This window comes from Excalfactoria chinensis, chromosome 2 (assembly GCF_039878825.1).
Source record: "Excalfactoria chinensis isolate bCotChi1 chromosome 2, bCotChi1.hap2, whole genome shotgun sequence".
Taxonomy (NCBI): Eukaryota; Metazoa; Chordata; class Aves; order Galliformes; family Phasianidae; genus Excalfactoria; species Excalfactoria chinensis.
In genome coordinates this window covers 15,585,052-15,603,687 of record NC_092826.1, presented here as the reverse complement: position 1 = coordinate 15,603,687, position 18,636 = coordinate 15,585,052, and the positions used below count along the sequence as shown (strand labels likewise).

Below are 18,636 nucleotides of genomic sequence, written 5' to 3'. Positions count from 1 at the left end.
TTTCACAACACCAGCTTTAGTTTAAGTCAAGGTTTTAGAAAATAAAGATCTCATTGAAATGATGTACACATACAACTGATTTGCTTAATTTGTGGAATATGAAAAGAATATACTAACTATATACAGTAGATACAACTGGCTTAAAATTAAAAATTCATAATAACTGATCCTGTGACTTTGTATTCTAAATTTAGTATTTACCTTCAACTCTGAAATAGCTAAAGTAGCCAAAAACTGAGATATTTAGGCTAAGTCTTCACAACAAAGAGTCTCTTTGCAACAGGGTAGATGTTACAATTTCAAGGCAATCTGTTACAGACTTGGTTAAAAAATCCACCAGAGTAAACCACTACATTTATTGATCATCAGCTTACGTAACTGTGATTGTATTTCAGGGATAGCAAAATAAAATGAAAATTCCTAACAGAAAACAGTACTGGGGATTTCTTGCAAAATCACGAAGTGCACACATAAGATGATTCAGCAGGAAAATATTTAAAAATAATAAAACAAAATTAAAAAATCAGTAGCATTTTGTCTTGTCTGCTTAATGTTCATATGAAAAATAGTTATTGATTCTAATGTTAAATCACCCTATTAGTTCAGAGTCTGTAACATCTGAGGGAATCAAGTATCTGTAAAACATACAGAGTAATAGCAAATAGTTTATTTATTACTGTGCTAACCATTTACTTCCTCTCCTAGAATAAAATTAAACACACTTTCTCCACAGGTACAAGTTGGCATATCTGCTCATTTCTAGAATAAGCAAATAAAATAAATAAATGAAGTAATAAAGTCTCACTCTACATGACAGAAGGAGGAGTATTTTCATATGTGTTTGCACAGTATATGCTCCAGTGTTCTTTGTATTTCCTTTATTTCAGGAATGTACTGTGGATTGCCTGTTTTTTTTTTTTTTTCCAGACTTTATAAAGTCTGGAAACAAAACATGATGCAAAACAAACAAAACAAGCAAAACAAGGTCACAAAACAAAGCAAAACCAACAAAAACAACCAACAAAACAAAAAATTGACATTTCCCAAGGAAAAAAAAAGTTAGATTCCAATGATCATTTTCACAGCTTCATTTTCCTATTGTCCACTTTTTGTATTGTCCATCAGGCAGTTTAACTTAATTTGTGAATTCTCAGAGCTCAGCTATAAATACCAAAGACACCATCAGTAATAGATAAGCTATAATCATTAATGAAGAAGAAACATAGGACCACAGACTCTTGTCAGAAACACTGAATGTTTGAAATTTAGTATTTTATAGAAATATCTGTAAGTCTTGGAAATTAGTCGTGTAATCAATGTTCAGTATCCACTTGATATTGACAGACATAACTATAATCACATTGAAGAACTAAAAGGTACCATTTGAAATTGGAAACTTCGCTCACCTGAAGTGAGTAACCTTGGTCACACTGGAAAGAAACCACATCTCCAACCATGTATCTGTCTCCAATTTTCATCCCATTGCTTGGTGTCTGTGGTTCAGGACAAGAGTCCAAACCTATAGCTGTGAAAAATTGAAAAGTTCAGACATTTGAAGTACCATAGAATCTGACAATAGATTCACAATTATTCATGGGATTCGTATTAAGTTTTAGAATATGATCTCCGTGACAAAAGAAATGGCAAGATACATATTTCTCCTCAAATTTGTGCATACTTGAATATGTGAAATGGAAGTAGACAAGACAATGAAAAAAATGTTTACAGCCAACTCACTTGACAACTGCTTACCATTTAACTCTGACGAGATATTCACTAAGAATTATGTACTATCTAACTCCTCTTCTTGATTTCCACTACTATCGGTTCCAAATGAAAAGCAGTAATTGTGTGAAGCATTGTCATTAAAATGTGATCATTATGTTTTACTTACTTTTTCTAAGAGCATAATCCAGACTTTTATGGCAGGAAACATTGTCAGAAATGATCAGACGAGAGTGGCCATGCAAATTAATGAATTATTTTCTGATCAGTGCATTAATGGTGACATTTCAGTATAAAGACAAGAATTTTATATAATTAGCTCTCAAATCCTGAGAAAAATCCTGACAAATCTGACTCTCCAGTGCAGAATTCTCCAAGAGACAAAAGTCCAAGAGACCTATAAATACTCTGTCATCTTCCTTCCTAGCTGTGACGGGAAAGTATTGTTCCTCAACTATATCTCCTTTATCAAATTCATAATTCATCCCAATATAGAAATTCTACACATCGTGTGAAAGAAAATAAGGTTGAAAACAAAAGAACAAAGAAAAACCCTATGCATCCTTCAATCTACAGCTAATAGATGCTGTGTCTTCCCTAGCTAGTAATAGGGAGCAATAGCCAGGATCTATGGAGTGAAACAGCTGGTGGCTAGAAGTCAAGATCTACATTAACTGCAAAATTTTATCAGTTTTTCTTAGTCTGGTCCTATTTCCTCATTGTCCATTACTGGTTTAAGGCATTAGCTGATTTTCAACCCCCCTGGTGTGGGCAGGGTCGCCAACCACTAGACCAGGCTACCCAGAGTCACATCCAGACTGGCCTTGAATGCCTCCAGGGAGAGGGCATCCAGAACCTCTATGAGCAACCTGCCCCAGTGCATCACCACCCAGAGTGAAAAACTTCCTTCTAATATCTAACCTAAATCTCCCCTGTTTAAGTTTAAAACCATTCCTCCTTGTCCTATCATGATCAACCCCCTACTGATTATGCATTCCCTACAAGTACTGGAAGGCCACAGTGAGGTCTCCACAGAGCCTTTTTTATTCCTCCAAGCTAAACAAGCCCAGCTGCCTCAACTTTTCTTCATAAGAGAAGTGCTCCAGCTCTCTGATCATCTTAGTGGCCCTCCTCTGCACCCTTTCCATATGCTCTGCATCTTTCTTGTGTTTTACAAATTACAAACTCCTGTGTAGTTCAACCTAGACTGTGTGTTCTGAAAACAAGCTTAAGTTCTGCTATGACCCAGAGCATGGTAAAACAGGATGCCTAACTCTTTATGTTTTCCACATTCTACAAGATCATTCAGTCATTTTGGAATTTACAGTATGGGGTTTTGTAAAAGTGTGTCTCTATTTTAAATTTCAAAACAATCTTGATAATATTTTCTATTTTTTATTTGATTCATAGTGTATTTGACAGATTTTATGAAGTTTTTGTGGTCACTTAAACCTATTTCATTCTTGACAGACCACAGACTTCACTTCAGTAATTACTATATGTGCACAATAATTTAAGAGAATATATTTACAAAATATATTGTGTACCACAGAAAATTTTAATTCAGTTTACTCTGTCAGCAATTCAGTATTTTCTCTCAGTAATTCTACCCCTTCGTCTGTTTCCTTACTCGTCTGATTTCTTTACTCCATCACAAAATCTGCATTATTTTCTTAATTGCATATCTCTATCACTTGTATGTGAAACATTAAGTAATTATTAATCTTGATAATTCACTGAGGCTATCTACGTATCAACTGAGAGACATCAATATTCTTTCTAAATCACATTTTTTCAGCTTATTCTTTGATTTATTCATTCACAGAGAATATCTTGCATATGTCCACAAACTCTCACTCATACACACTATAAATTCATGCACACACCCATCACATCTATATCTATTGACTTTGGCATGGAATGGCACTTGTAACAATATATGGTAAATGCTTTCCTTATTTAGGGATGAGAGCTGCATATTAGTTACACTACGTGCTTCAATTTTTTGGACAGTATGAATGCACAGAGGCATTCCCACTTTCACTGAATTCAGATTTGTATTACTTTGTTTTCCTACATTCCTATGTTTTTGTTTTTGTTTTTTTCCTCCAAGGTTGTAAGAAGCTGAGACAGTATCTGTATTTCAAGGAAACAGAACAATAAATTTAACCTGTGATGAATGTTTTAGACATGGAGAAAGAAGCATTTTTGCAAGGCTGTGTTCTCTGACAGGCTAATCAGATCAGAGTATGGGATCTGCATACTGTAAAACTGACAGGAATTAACTACGAAACAATTATGCAGATCAGACTGCAGAGGCAATATAAGCAGAGGGAACTGCATAGCCTGGTAACAATAAAATTCTAAGAAAACATCAGTGACTCTCAGAATGCCATTTAGTAAGATAAGGCAATCTCTTTCAGATAGCAACTTTGTTTATAATTGTGGTCTCTTCAGAAATAATAAAAACATTTGAAATAATTCTTCTGATTTATCATATACTTAAATGTCATTACATGTACTGAGTATTTTATTGTATTGGTCATAAATTCCAGATTTTTATAGCAGTAGGATCTGCAGGGACAGCTGCTCTGAGGAGTGGTTAGTGGCTGCCCTGGGCCAGACACAGTTGGATCGAAAGGGCTCCGCTGCAGAGTACAGTTGAGCTTACCAGAGAAGCTTGTGGGGTTTGCATTTACTCCTGTTATATGTTTGAGGAAGTGAAAATAAAAGTTGAAAAGAATATGAACAAAACATTCCAGTTCATGCAGGTTCAGATTTTACCCATGTAATTAAGTGAGAATTTTGCCACTGGAATTCAAGCAACTGTATGTAGCTCATAATGTCCAATTAGATAGAATATTCTTTATTACCACTTAGGTCTGGAACTGAAAAGCACTCTTAATTAATTGAACATCTCTACATTACCTGTATACTCAAGATGAAAGCCAGCTGCAGATACACTGATATCAGACTGAAAGTTTAGGTACAGATTATTTGATGTGCTGTTTAGAAGTGGAGGTATAGTTGTTCCTGAAAAGAGAAAGAAAAAAATTACTGAAATGCAGAGAAATTAACTACATGATGAAATGTGTGTACAAAAAGACAAAGGGTGAAGTGGAAGGAGAAGATGGGAGAGAGGGAAAGGTTATAAAACCAATTGTATCATATTTTGTCATAGAATCATAAAATCATGGACTTGTATATGTTGGAACAGACACTTAAACATCATAGAATCATAGAATGACTTGGGTTGGAAGCAACCTCAAAAATTATCTAGTTCCAAACTCACTGCCACAGGCAGAGCTGCCAAAATCACCTAGTCCAACTTCATTTGCTTTGGCCTGAACACCTTTCATTAGATCAGGTTGCTCAAAGCACTGTCATCATGCATGCTTGCCAAATATCTGTCTCTATAGAAAGTTTTATTACATTTTCAGTACACCACATTATCAGAGACAGAAGGATTCCACTAGGGTTTACTTAAAAGTAAGAGCAAACTTCCTAACAGAGATAACTTTAAACATCGTAACAAAATATATAAAGCAGCTCTGAACATTTGGTAGGTCTATTCCTAAAAATGTGCTTGATTAGTTATTTTAATGATTTAGCATGAGTTTGTAACAAGACACTCAGAATGACAAGACAAAAACTCATCTATAATGTCATTTCATACATGTGAATGAAGTAGAATAAAGGAAAACAAATTTAAAAGATCAAACAGAACTGTCTCATTTATCTAAAACAGAGATAAAGAATGCCATGTAAAATTTCAGGAGATATCTACTTGAGTGGTCAGTATTTCTGGTACCTGCTACAAGAGTGGACAAACAAGATTAATATCCTCAAAGTTCATGCCTGTAGCTTGGGAGCCTCTGAATGTTATTTCATTACTAAAATTTTCAAATTTTCAGCTTTATGAAAGTCTATTAGAATGATTGCTATAATAAAAATAATACTATCAGTTGTTAATTATAGGAGTGGCAAATGCAGAAAAAAAATATAAAAAAGCAATGTGTTTACAACTCATGTTGAATTTGTGAAATACTTATTGTAAAGTCTTCTGTCACCTGAATAACTTCCAAGCCTTGGAGCATTGTTGTCAGCTCCATCATAAAAGTCTAAAGAATCCCAGTTGTGCTCTGTAGCAAAACTCACCACTTGCACCTACAAAAATAAAGAAATAAATCATAACAATATTTATATTTTTTAAAAAAGGTAAAGAACACGAACCTAATCCTCTTTTTATTAAAGCAAAAAGAATACTTTGAATTGTAGACCAGATGAGACCAGAATAGAACAGAACAGGATATTCAGGAGCTCTGTTGCTTTCAATCATGAAAAGTTGTCTCTTAGTGTTATTGTAAAGATAATGAAAGATATCATTAAGTGAATACAATTGCATAGCAACAATTCAGTTGGATTTAATTGCCAATTCAGACTCATAGGTTCTGTGACCCTTAGTGACAACCACATATTATCACTGACAAGAGTTACACAGCAATCTGGGCATAGAATACTATTCTAACACCCTTGAAGGACATTGAGGGGAAAATATACACTATTAGCTATTACTTCAGATTCTTTGTGATTCTTCTAGTTTAACCAGAATTAAAAACAATCCCATAATGATGTCAGTTGCATTTTCAATTCTTCCTCCAGGTAAGAGCTGCCACTTGTGTTTGTCTGCTTTCATCTGTGACTTATCTCCTGGGGAAATGTATTCACTAGCATGCTGAAAGCAATAGACAGAACTTTCACTTTATTCCATCCAGAGATGGTATAATCCTTCCACTCATTCAAGGGGGAGCATAAAACCATTCTCATGAAGTGAAAGCACTCACTGAAAAACACAGAAATGGCAGGTTCCAGTTCCTGTTCTAGAGGGGAGAGAGTGGGGAATTTTTTATTTTTACTCTTTAAGTGAAATAATTTTTTAATGAAAACCATATAAAAAGTGACAGAAACAGGAATTAAACTGAAGCCATCCTACTCATGTGTCTTAACCACAGTGCTGGAGAATTACTTTTGCTTTTCTTCTGTCTACCTTTTTCTTCCTTAACTTTTCTCCAAAATTAAGTATCTTCAACAACAGATATAAGCATAGTGACAGTACAAGTAGGCAATTATTCTTCTAGGTGGAATTTGTGACTTGAACTTTTTAGCTGGAAGGAACGCTGAGGTTACCTAGCTGTTTCTCAGGAGCTTTAAACACTATGCATCATACAGGAATTGGTCAGATGCTACAGCCAAATCAGTATTGATTAGGTTTAGAGTGAAACAGATTTGTAAATACTTGAATGAGCTCTGGATCAGGCCTATGAAGGTTATCTAGTCCAAGACCCCTCAATGAACAAGGACATTCAAAGCTAGGCCATGTTGCTTAGAGCCTTATCCAGCCTCACCTTGAATGTCTCCAAGGATGGGACAACCACCACATTTCTGGAATACCTGTTCCAGTGTCTCACCATTTCTACTGTAAAATAACTTCTCCCTTATATTCAACTTAAATATCCCCCCCTTTAGTCTTAAACCATTTCCCCTTGTTCTGTCACAGCTGACCCTGCTAAAGAGCTGTTCTTTCTTATAGCTTCCCTTTAGATACTGATAGGCTGTTATCAGGTTTGTCCTTCTGCAGGCTGAACAGCTTCAGCTCTCTCAGCCTGTCCTTGTAGGAGACATGTTTGTTCCATTCCTTCAATCATTTTTGTGTCCCTCCTCTGGATTCACTCCAACAGATCCACATCTCTCCTTTACTGTGGACTCCACATCTGAACACAGTACTCCAGATGAGGTCTCACCAGTCCACAGCAGAGGGGCAGGGTCACCTCTCCTGACTTGCTGACAGCGCTTCTTTTGATGAAGCCCAGGATACAGCTGACTTTCTGGGCTGTGAGGGCACAATGCTGGCTCATGCTCAGTTTCCCCAGGTCCTTTTTGGCAGGGCTGTGCTCTATCTTTAAGTCCTCCAGCTTGTTTGTTGTGACTCTGTCAGGAACATACGGAATAGGAAGCACAGGTACCTAGGAAACCTGCAGACTGAATTTAAATTTATCTCATGTTTTTAATATGTTTGAAGTGCCATATTGCTACTGACTACAGGTTTTGTTTTGCATTAGTCATAAAATATCTAATTTAAAACATCTATTTTTGTGCAAGGTATGTATGTTACAGCCCTAGCCTCCCAGTAGCCAGTAAATAAAAAAGTCATTTCTTCAGGCAGTAAAAATCTATACTAAATATTTTGAATTATCTATTACTCAAGGTACCTTTCTGACTTAATTTATAAGGAACCACAGCAGATAAAATTATTGATGTTTAAGTTTCAGTTATTTAAGATTGGTTTTCAACTCATCCTCTTCCAATTTACCCAAATCAACCTTTAAATCTTTGCTTTTTTGATTTGATATTAATGATTTTATATGAAACGATTACAGAATTCATCATTCACTTCTGGCCATACTGTTTCAAAAAATTCAACAATGTAGTTATTCACACCTAAATAGATTCATACTATTATAATACTCTCATACACACTTGATATAGGAGAATGTATTGCAAATCTATTATTTTAATCTTTGAAGCAGGGAAAATATCTTCGCTACACTGAGAGAATACTGATCAGGTAGAATGTCCAGATATTTTATACATCTAAATAAACACAAGACATTATCTAATGTGGCTATTCAAGATGAGCATTCCTTTGCAAGTAAGACAAAATCAGGCACACAAGTTTTCTGATGTTTCCTTAAGTAGCTGAATTGCAGAATAATAATTGTATATGTATACATGATATATATATCTGATATTTTTTGCTCTTTCCTATGGAGGGAGGGGAAAAAAAAAAAAAAGAAAAAAAAAAAATTATTTTAGTGCCATACACCCATGTCATAAACCCAATGTTATAAATCCATGTTCAGTTCTCAGATAGATTTCAGTAAATATGGTGTGAGGGTTTTGACTCCATCTTACATTTGGCTCCATCTTACAGTTCCTGTATCATCTGTATTCTGTTCACTATATGAGGGCCTTTCTCAGAGCTAGCGTTCAAAACCAAATGAGTCAAAGGATCAAGCCTAAGTATCACATTTTGTGACTGTCCATGATAACAGAAAGAAACAAGATCTTTTTGCAGAAAGACTTGTGAGAATTAATAAATAAATAAATAAATAAAATAAAATAGAATAAAATAAAATAAAAAATTACCAAATGCATTATCATATTATTATCACATTATGGCTCTTAATCAGAAGAATATCATGCAGGTTAGACACCTAATTTGAAATAAAAGCTAGCAACTCAGTCACCTTGTGCAGAATCCTAACTTCTTTGTCAAATACTATAAACAAGTAGTGTTCAAAATCAGTCTCAAATATGATTTAGTGTTCTAAAAACTATTGCTGATAGGCACTAATAGCTTTGAAATTTAATTCATAAACTTTTAAATGTTACCAGGTATGAACTTAGGTTGCATTTGTTATGTGTTATTCTGTAAAGACTTCATATTCTTCTTAAATAGTTTTCAACAAAAATATACAATTTTTGTTATGGCTATATAGCAGTACACTATAAACTCATTTTACTTTGAAAAAAAAAATATCTGGAGGATACGGGAGAATAAAGTAAAAGCTCTATAATTTTGAAAACCAGATACAATAAATCACCCACAATGACTTTCTTGTTTTCTTTCAAAAACTTCATATGTAAATTTAGAAATATCTTATGTTTCAAATGGTGTCCAGTAGGAAACTGAATCTTTATTAAAGTCTTACACAAAGAATCAAAATAGTTCATTTTATTTTATTTCATATTTTTATTTTAAGCAAGGAAAGAAATAGAAAACTTACAATCGTGTTTTCACGGTAATTGGTGTTCTAGAAATAAGATCAAGTTATAAATTCTAATATGTTCCATGTTCTTAATCCATGTTCTTAATTTGTAAAGAAGAATTTTTTCAATGTTCTGTCAATTCATCCCATATGAACTTTCATAATTATACATAAAATAACATAGCCTCTAGGACAGCATATATAATCTTCCCAAGAAAAAGACCTATTTAATTCACTCTGCAAAAAAGATATATATATATACAGATTCTGGGGGGGAAAACACACACACACAAACAAACAACACTTACAAAACAACAACACAGAAAGCATATCTATTTCCTCTGGCTTCTTACTGAATGACCTACTGAAATGGTATATTTTGAATTACTGGTGCTTTTCTCTAAGTTAAAATATATGGATATAGCTTTTAAGATTTCTGTAAATCTTCACCTCTAAGAAATGCAGATATAGAATAAGCTCAATCTTAACAGCCATTAGCGAGAGAAAGAATGTTTGGATAAATATTCTTTTCATGCTCTTGAATCAGGAAAACTAGTTTTAAATGCAATGACAGACAACAAGAAAATACTAAATATACATACTTGAATCCCAGCTCCTTCTGGTACTGTGATTTTCCACACACAGTTCAGATTGTTGTCATAAGGCTCAGGGTAACCAGGAGACAAAATGGTCCCCTTGCGCTTCGTTAAAATTCCACCACAGGGCACTGAAAATAAATGAACAAGGCAAGAAAAGAAGTATGAAGCCTCAGAAGTGAGAAAAGTTGTTAAAAAAGCTTACACAGTATTAAGCATGTCACAGCTGAAAGCTTTTCTAAATTTACACTGCATTTAAAATTTTATGTTTGCTCCAGGAAAATAAAGTCTTGAATCCCAAAAATGTTCATTTAGATGACAAAAAATATTAGGGAAAATTACAATTCTAACAGTTTTCTATGTGGCAGAGTCAGATTCATATTCTCTTGTCTTATTTATTTGACCTTTAGGAAAATGAAATCCACTGTACCATTTCCTAGCAATCTTACACATAAAAAGCATTATTTTTTTGTCAGTGCTTAAGAATGAAGTTTGAACACTTATATACTACATTAGCCTAAAGGATATAAAGGATATAAATATGTGGTAAGAATATTTTTACTACTGCTATTTTGTTTAAATAATTAATATCACTAGTCTCAATGCGTTGACAACTCTCCGCTTCTATTCATTCTGCTGCTGCAGACTATGATTCTGTTGTATTAGTAAGAAATGGCTAAATGCTTTTAAGACTGTTCTTATATACTTCCACATGGATTAATAAAAGTGTTACATATAAATAAGACATAAGCACACAGAAACTCTGCTTGCCTTCTGAATATTCAACGTGATTGTATCTTGTCTAGATCATTACACGCTGTAAGAAGGACAAATAAAATTGCAGCTTAATCTTGATACAGATATTGTATTGGTATTCAAAAAGCTGAAGGAAGAGATTGATGAGATGGTTCAACAAAACTGTTAGAAACTAATATATCATTTATATGCAACACTACTAAGTTCATAACTGATTATTAAGAATATAAAGATGATTTAGAAACTAAATAGAATAATGCCACTTTTCTAATACTGAATACAGTAACTATATTTTAGATGGCATATAATTTATAGAATCTGTTGGGAACTATATGAATATGAATATACTAAAGGTCACTGTCACTTAAAACATTTAAATAATTGCTTGTAAATGGATGAACAGGAAAAACAATTGATGTTGCTATCTGTAAGGAAACAAACATAAAGTAGATTTAAAAGCAATTTGATATGGTCATGTGTACTACTTCAGTTTTTAAATTGATTTAATTCAGTGCAGTTTTCCTCTCAAATGTATATTATCACTCTTATTAACACCGTGTTCTTTGCATATAAGGTGACTTGTAATCCTTTCTCAGATCAATTTGCCTAGAGACAGATAATTTCTGTTTCACAGACTAGATAAAGTATATCATTTGTGATCCATGACCAAAATAATTGTTTATAGTAGTTGCATTACTGCAATATGTAAAATGTACAATGAATAGTTAAAGGATATAAACCGTACATTTCTACAAATTCAATCATAATCATGGAGAATAAATCTATTATAGATAGTTGTTTCTGATTGATATATGTAGGCAGCTCCAAAAGTAACACTTCTTCTTTTTTCCATATACACAACTGATATAAAAAACACCATAAAATTGTTTGATAGAACTAACTCTCAGCCACTAAACACTGTTTTTCAACAGTCACTGCCATTTGCTCTGCAATTTCACTAGTAATAAGAGCATGCATGCCACACTTGTAACAATTCGTACCAGTGGAGGTTACCCACAGTTTCACAGCTGCTATGATGACGTTGCTAAAATGGACAACCTTCCTCCTTGTTGCACTAATATCCACTATTTGGTCTCCATAAATTTTCATCAAGCATTGTGGAATATCAAGAGGGTACAATTTTTTTCCACATGGAGAAATTCAATTACATACCCTTGCTTCCAGCACAGATGCCATTTTGTCAGACTGCCCCTCCGCTGCTCTCTGTCATATGGCAACAAAATATAACAGAATATTGATAGGAGGGTTTAACCTGTACTGCTATACCACCTTTGACATGGCGAGCCAACGTAATAAAATATGAGGCATTAGTTTTGAAGCAGCCCTCACAACAACTGTAAATGTTTCCTTTGACTAAAACAGTTCACATAAACATTATTCATGTATAATATTGGGATAATAATATTAGCAATATTACCCCAGTGGTACATAGTCCTGTTTTCTATCAAAATTTTAGTATTTTGAAGAATTTGCATTTATTTATTTACTTTTATTATTATTATTATTTTTAAACCATCCAGTTCAATAGTGTGATTTTGTAGTAGACGAAGATACCTTTTGTAAAAAATCTGTTATCTGCCAAGTTAATTTTAATTCACACATGCCTTTGATGTTTATTAGGGAACAGTGTTCTTCAGATGTTTTTAATGTGTTTTAATGTATTGAACTGCACAAAATTAATGTATTATGCAGTCAGTACTGCAGCAGATGTTATAATTAGCAAAGTTTGATGGCACCTATGATGTGAGGCATTTATGTAAATAATAACCAAATATGTACATGATAACCAAATTTGATAAATTAAAAAAAAAAAAAAAAAAAAAAAAAAACAAAACACAAGTGTTTTCCATATTTTAAAATAATTCTAACTTTATTAAAATATAACCTGTAAAATCAGAGTGTTTGCCATATTTGTCCAAGATGTAAACATGGAAAAATGGATGAATATAATTTTATTTCTTTCATTTGAAGTTCTTCAGAGCAATCACCAGATTTCCAAGTGCAGTAAATCAGCTTTACTAATGTGAAAGAGTGCACATTAATTTAATATTTTACATTGAGAATTTAATTTTGTATGACCAGAAAATTTGCGCTCTGGAAAAATGTTTGTTTGTTTGTTTGTTCTTAATCCAAAAAATATTAACTATTTATAAATCTATTTCTATTTCTGTGATTTATAAATCTTTCCTATATTTGTCTTCTTTACTGTAGGTTGCAATATCTTTTGAAAGATACAAAAGGTGAGAGAGCATCTTAGTATTGAAGTCAGCCAGGGAACAAACTGTTTTTTCTGAGTCTTGATTAAGGGACAGCCAGTGACTTTCTCCTATGTTAATGTAATGAAGCCAATCTGTAAATTATATCAGCAGTACATTCATGAAACTACTGAAACGTAACAGCAAATTTAGAGTGGAAATAGTTAATAGAATCTTGCCTTGAATGGAGCAGAAATTGAACAAAGTAGGGAGGACTGAAATATTGCGTGGAATTAAAAAATAGTAATAATAAAAAAAAAAAAATAGAACATGCACAGCTAGAAATAATGGCCTAGAATTTAGTTCTATTTAAAAGTTTTAAGAACTCACCAACACATGTAGGGAGTGAATCATTCCACTGTGCCAGTGCATTTGGTACAGTATCACATCTAATTCCTGTTGACCCATGGAGGATGTATCCTGGATTGCATTCAAACAGAACCAAGGACCCAACTGCAAATTCATTTCCAATTCTTTTTCCAAACCTCGGTTCAGGCACAGAGCTGCACTGTGTCGCACTTGTTCTTGGAACAGCTGGAAACACACAAACTATGGATTTTAATTCTAGATTTGATGGAGGTATACACAGATATTCAGAATGACTACAGGCAACATTTAGCTATTTGAAAATTAAGAATATTTGCTTAATCCCCAACTTGATCTTCACAACATTAATTACTTGACAGAGCCATTATTTAGGAGAGCATAGCACTGATATTCTTACCAAGATTAAGAGTAATGTATAGAATCTACACAGAACCCTTTCTAAAATGGCAATGAAAAGAGATACTACTGTGAAATATTCATTGAATACTAAACAATATTTCTTTGTCAGGTTGATATTCACTTATTATTATTATTATATTAATGCATATTTCTGCCTTTCAATTCAAGATTTAAACATAATGGAAAAATGAATTGCAATTACAAGTACTGATGTTTTACAATTTCTGTGTTTGATCCATAAAAAGGAAAATAATGCATACCAATAGAAATAGATTTAAAAATAGCAAGATCACTGATTGAACCACAAGTAATATAATCCACTGTTATTCATATTTAAATTGAGAGATAAGCCAGTTTGAGCAGCCTGATGGATCTAGCTTAAGTCAGTCAGATTAGCAAACATAGAAACAGCTGCTATGTATAACTGTCTTCTTAAATTTGAAACCTATCTTACAGTTCTTGAATACTTATTTTTTTAAATACAGATACAAGAGCAGTCCTAAAACATTATTTAAACAGTTAGAAATAAAGAAACTTGTTACATCATTAAAAGGCTATTACTTTCATTTACATTTTTTGCCTGACCTTCTCTCTTGATATGCAATTTGTGAAAGAAAATTAATAAATATACACACTTTTCCAGGCAGTCTCACCTTGATAAACAAAATGAAATCCTTTAGCTGTTATTGGTCCAACTGAAGTAAATCTAACTGTGATCTGGTTACCTGAGCTCAATGGAAGGGATTCACCTACTCAAACAAAGCAAATACAAAGCTATCATAACCAGTTTTTATTAAAGTGTTCAGAATATCTATCAGTAACTTTGCAGTTAAAATAACACGCAAAATACTTGCTCCACTTTAGTAACTTTGCTAAATATATATGATTTCAACACCGTAAGATGGAAGTATTATGTTGTTCTAAGAAAGAGAGATCAAAACTTGCTTCAGTTATTGTGACTATATATATTTCCCTCAAATAAAATAATACAAAACCATGACATCATTATACAACGTACCTCTTTAATTCAACATGCGTATAAACTATACCATGTCACTTTATCATAAGTGTATGCCTCTTTCCCTTTTCATGTCTAATATTCATTTTAAATTACTCACTAGATAAGAATAATAAATGCACAAGGAAAGAAGCCTAAAATACTGACTACAATAAACAAATACCATAAGAAAAAATTCTGAAAGAAACAATCTTATTTGACTTCTGTTCCTTCATTACTTAAAACTGTTCTGAGTGATTAAGCTCTTTCCAAATCCAGATTTCATATATTTCTCCAAAATGTATGTAAGATGATATGAGCTTTCTTTTCTGTTTCTTCAGTTGCACTATTTTTATAGGTTATATAAAATAAGCAATAATTTAACGGCATTCCTATTAAAAGATACCTGAGTGAGACCCTGAGAGAGAAGATAACAAAGAAGACTGCAGAGTTGGGCCATCATATACTTCAACCACATCATGGAGTGATGTCTGGAAAAATACAAACTGGCCAAAAACCACTGCTCAAACAGGAAGGAGAAAAAGCAAGAAGCACCAACAGCCAAAAATTGGGAACAGGAAAAAAAAAAAAAAAAAAAAAAAAAAAAGAGAGAGAGAACAAAATAGGCATTAATATATTGACGTAAAATATGTTACTTGAAAATACATGTATTAGTTGATTTTCCTGACCAGTTAATCAAATATCCTTTTGTATATAGTTATTTTTTTTCACCATAAACAGGAGTAAAATGATAAAAGATGTAATTCTGTATAGAAAAGAGGCAATGAAGATCTACATATATTTGTATATAACTAATTTTAATAAATAAAATAAATATATCATAAAATATAATCATACATATAATTGTTAGAAATGTTTAATAATGAGGGAAGAATAAAACACTTATTTCTGCCCTTGAAGATGTTTTAATTTTTGTTTTGCTTAATCCTCCTTGCCAAAATTATCAGTCCAATATCTACCTCGATAATTCTGACTGTTGTATACTTTTATACATTCATTTTGTTGACAAGCCTCTGAATGTTTCACAGACCATGGAATGTTTCATTTTTCTTAAGAGCACTGAGATTCAGTGCATCATTTACTTTTGTAAAATAAATGAACAGCTAAATCAAAGTAAGAAATGCTTGGGAATTCACATGCTGAATCACAAATATATTTATTTTTTTAGTCTTGTTAGTTGAACAACTGAATACAACGTTGTTATTTTTGTTCTTAAGTTCAGTATATTCACATCAACGGGTATTTGCCCTTTCAACATATGTAAACAATGAAAAAGAAAAATGACCATACAAAGGAATGTGTACCCTAGTATCTACAAAACATTTATATATTAATTTCATTATCATTATTAACAGTGGATAGAAAAGCGTCATAAAGAATACAAAGGGTTTAAAAGTGGAAGAAAAGAACTGTAGAATCAGTAACACTTAAAGAGAATAGAATCTGTTTTTGGACCTGGTTGCTTATCCAAGTTAGGAATTTAGGGATAAATATTCTGGTATGTTGCTTCTGGAGACATATATTATCCCACATAGGCTATCAAATCATTATATTTTAAATTTTATTATTTTATTGTAATAGATGGAACTAGGCACTTACAGTTCTAAAATAGCATTCAAAAAGCACATGAAAAAATATGAATCCTTCAAGTTGTCTCTTTTTTTCTTTTATTCTTTCTTTTTCTTTGTTGTTTTTTTGCTTGTTTTGCTTTTCTATTTCTTGATTTTGTTTTTCTTTCTCTTCTTCCTTTTTCTTTTTTTTTTTCTTTTTCCCTTTTTATACATTTATACATTTATATATATACATATATACATTTATCCATTTATACATCGTTTCAGTAGCCTTTGTTTATAACAGAGGTAGTTCACTGGGCACTAGTCTTGTTTAATAATATAAAGTATAATGTATATTATAATATAATGTATTTATCTGTCCTTCAGCCTAGTGCTTATGATACTGATTCTCAGATATATCAGTGATTAATACATTTCTCAAATCAGAATAATGAGAAAATTGTTTCATATCTATTTTAAACACACTGTGATTTCTAATGTTGTTTTACTGTGTGAAAAGTCAGTGCTTGAGAATTTAAATATCTGTGACACCAGAAAAGTAATGTTGCTTATGCCCTGCAATATGACATTATGACCATACTGGGAAATAGTGCATACTGTAATGACTCATGAGTTAGAAAGCTTTTCTTTTTTATACTCCCATGTAGTTAAATTACATTTCTATCAAGTCACTAGGACACAGCTTAGAATTTATTATCTTAAGGAAATGATGCATATGCTAACTAGAAAGCAAATTTCATTTTAGTCTCCATAAAGCAACCCACAAGTAAATTTAGCAAATGCTCTTTAAGGAAAAAAAAAAGTTGTGGTTCAAATTTAGGAAAGCAACAACAAGCATAAATAATTTTCTTAATGCAGTGAGATGTGCAGGAATATCTGTCATAAATTGAATTTTCAATATATTAAATTGTTTAGAAAAGATGAACAGTTGCACATTATGTTGATGTAGTTAAGTGAAAAGAAAAACTAACTGTAAATTTAGAGAAATATATTATGGTAGCAAAAAGTTAACAATGAAATATTAGAATCATAGAATCATAGAATCATAAAATATTAGATGAAAATGATATTAGAGAAGTGTAAAATACTTCACATAAAAATTGTTCTACCTTATATTCATAATGATGGACTTAGAATTAAATATTAACTATTGCTGGATGAGATCTAGAGGTTAAAACAAATGATTATGATTCATTGTGCCAAAAATAAATAAATGAAAGTACAAAAAGTATACCGAAGGATGAAAAAAAATATGTAATGATGTTACATCAAGAGTCTACAATGTCGTAACATATATGGAGAAACTGAACACAGAGTGATTTTTGCTGTCCAGTTATTAGAACTGGAAAGTGAAAAGCATATTAAAACTTATTTAATCTTAGATGATGACTTTTTTACACAGGTCACATTTAAACTGTGGAACTGCTTTCTACAGTCTGTCACAAATACTAAACCTAAATAGGCCAAAATGTAGTTCTGTAAATTAGTGAAAGAACTTATAAGGAAGAGCTACTAAAACCAAACATGTCCTGAAGTTAAACTTTTTTAATTTGAACTTTTTATTTATTGCTGTTTAGAAGACACCAAGGTAGGTAGTCCCTTGTTTTCTGACCTGGTATGGTGGAATTAAGTTCCTGGTCCGTGTCTTCATAATTAATAACTACTGAAAGTTCATAATTTATAAACTACTGATTTAACTATTTAAAGTGAAGGGATTACAGCACATATTTAAGCATAGTCTGCCATTTTCCAGTACTTAGAGTGTTTTAATAGCTGTGTGTATTCCTCTTTATATTTCTAATTAATGTAGATCTAAATTTTATTCAAAATTGATTTAATTTTGCAATTTACAGGATTTTAATACGCTAACTGATCTACTGTGATAACTAATATTTCATTATCATGGCTGAAGTCTGATAATGTCATTTGATAGTACTTACGAATAGTGATAGTGATAATGACAGTGACAGTGATAGCAACAGATACTTACAGATTGTTATTTCTAATGCAGGTATGTATTAGCATATTTTTAAGAAAGATTTATTTTTATTAAGACACTAAACTCCAAAATCTGAAATTATTACAGTTCTCTTATACATGGCATTCAAATATTCTATAAGCTGAAAAGACTACACC

The 18,636-nt window shown here is 32.3% G+C and overlaps 1 protein-coding gene across 5 annotated transcripts in view; it reads right to left on the bottom strand.

The window, feature by feature from the left end:
- Positions 1-18,636, bottom strand: part of CSMD3 (CUB and Sushi multiple domains 3) — a 496,245-nt gene that overhangs the window by 93,679 nt on the left and 383,930 nt on the right. For 3 of the 5 annotated variants that reach the window (XM_072330149.1, XM_072330151.1, XM_072330153.1), the window contains 7 exons: positions 15,312-15,425; positions 14,562-14,660; positions 13,513-13,716; positions 10,157-10,281; positions 5,796-5,892; positions 4,654-4,758; positions 1,407-1,525 (listed from right to left, as the gene is read on the bottom strand). In XM_072330149.1, coding sequence (XP_072186250.1) covers positions 1,407-1,525; positions 4,654-4,758; positions 5,796-5,892; positions 10,157-10,281; positions 13,513-13,716; positions 14,562-14,660; positions 15,312-15,425 — 863 coding nt within the window. The remainder of the gene's footprint in view (positions 1-1,406; positions 1,526-4,653; positions 4,759-5,795; positions 5,893-10,156; positions 10,282-13,512; positions 13,717-14,561; positions 14,661-15,311; positions 15,426-18,636) is intronic. The other 2 variants (XM_072330150.1, XM_072330152.1) reach the window with 1 other exon arrangement.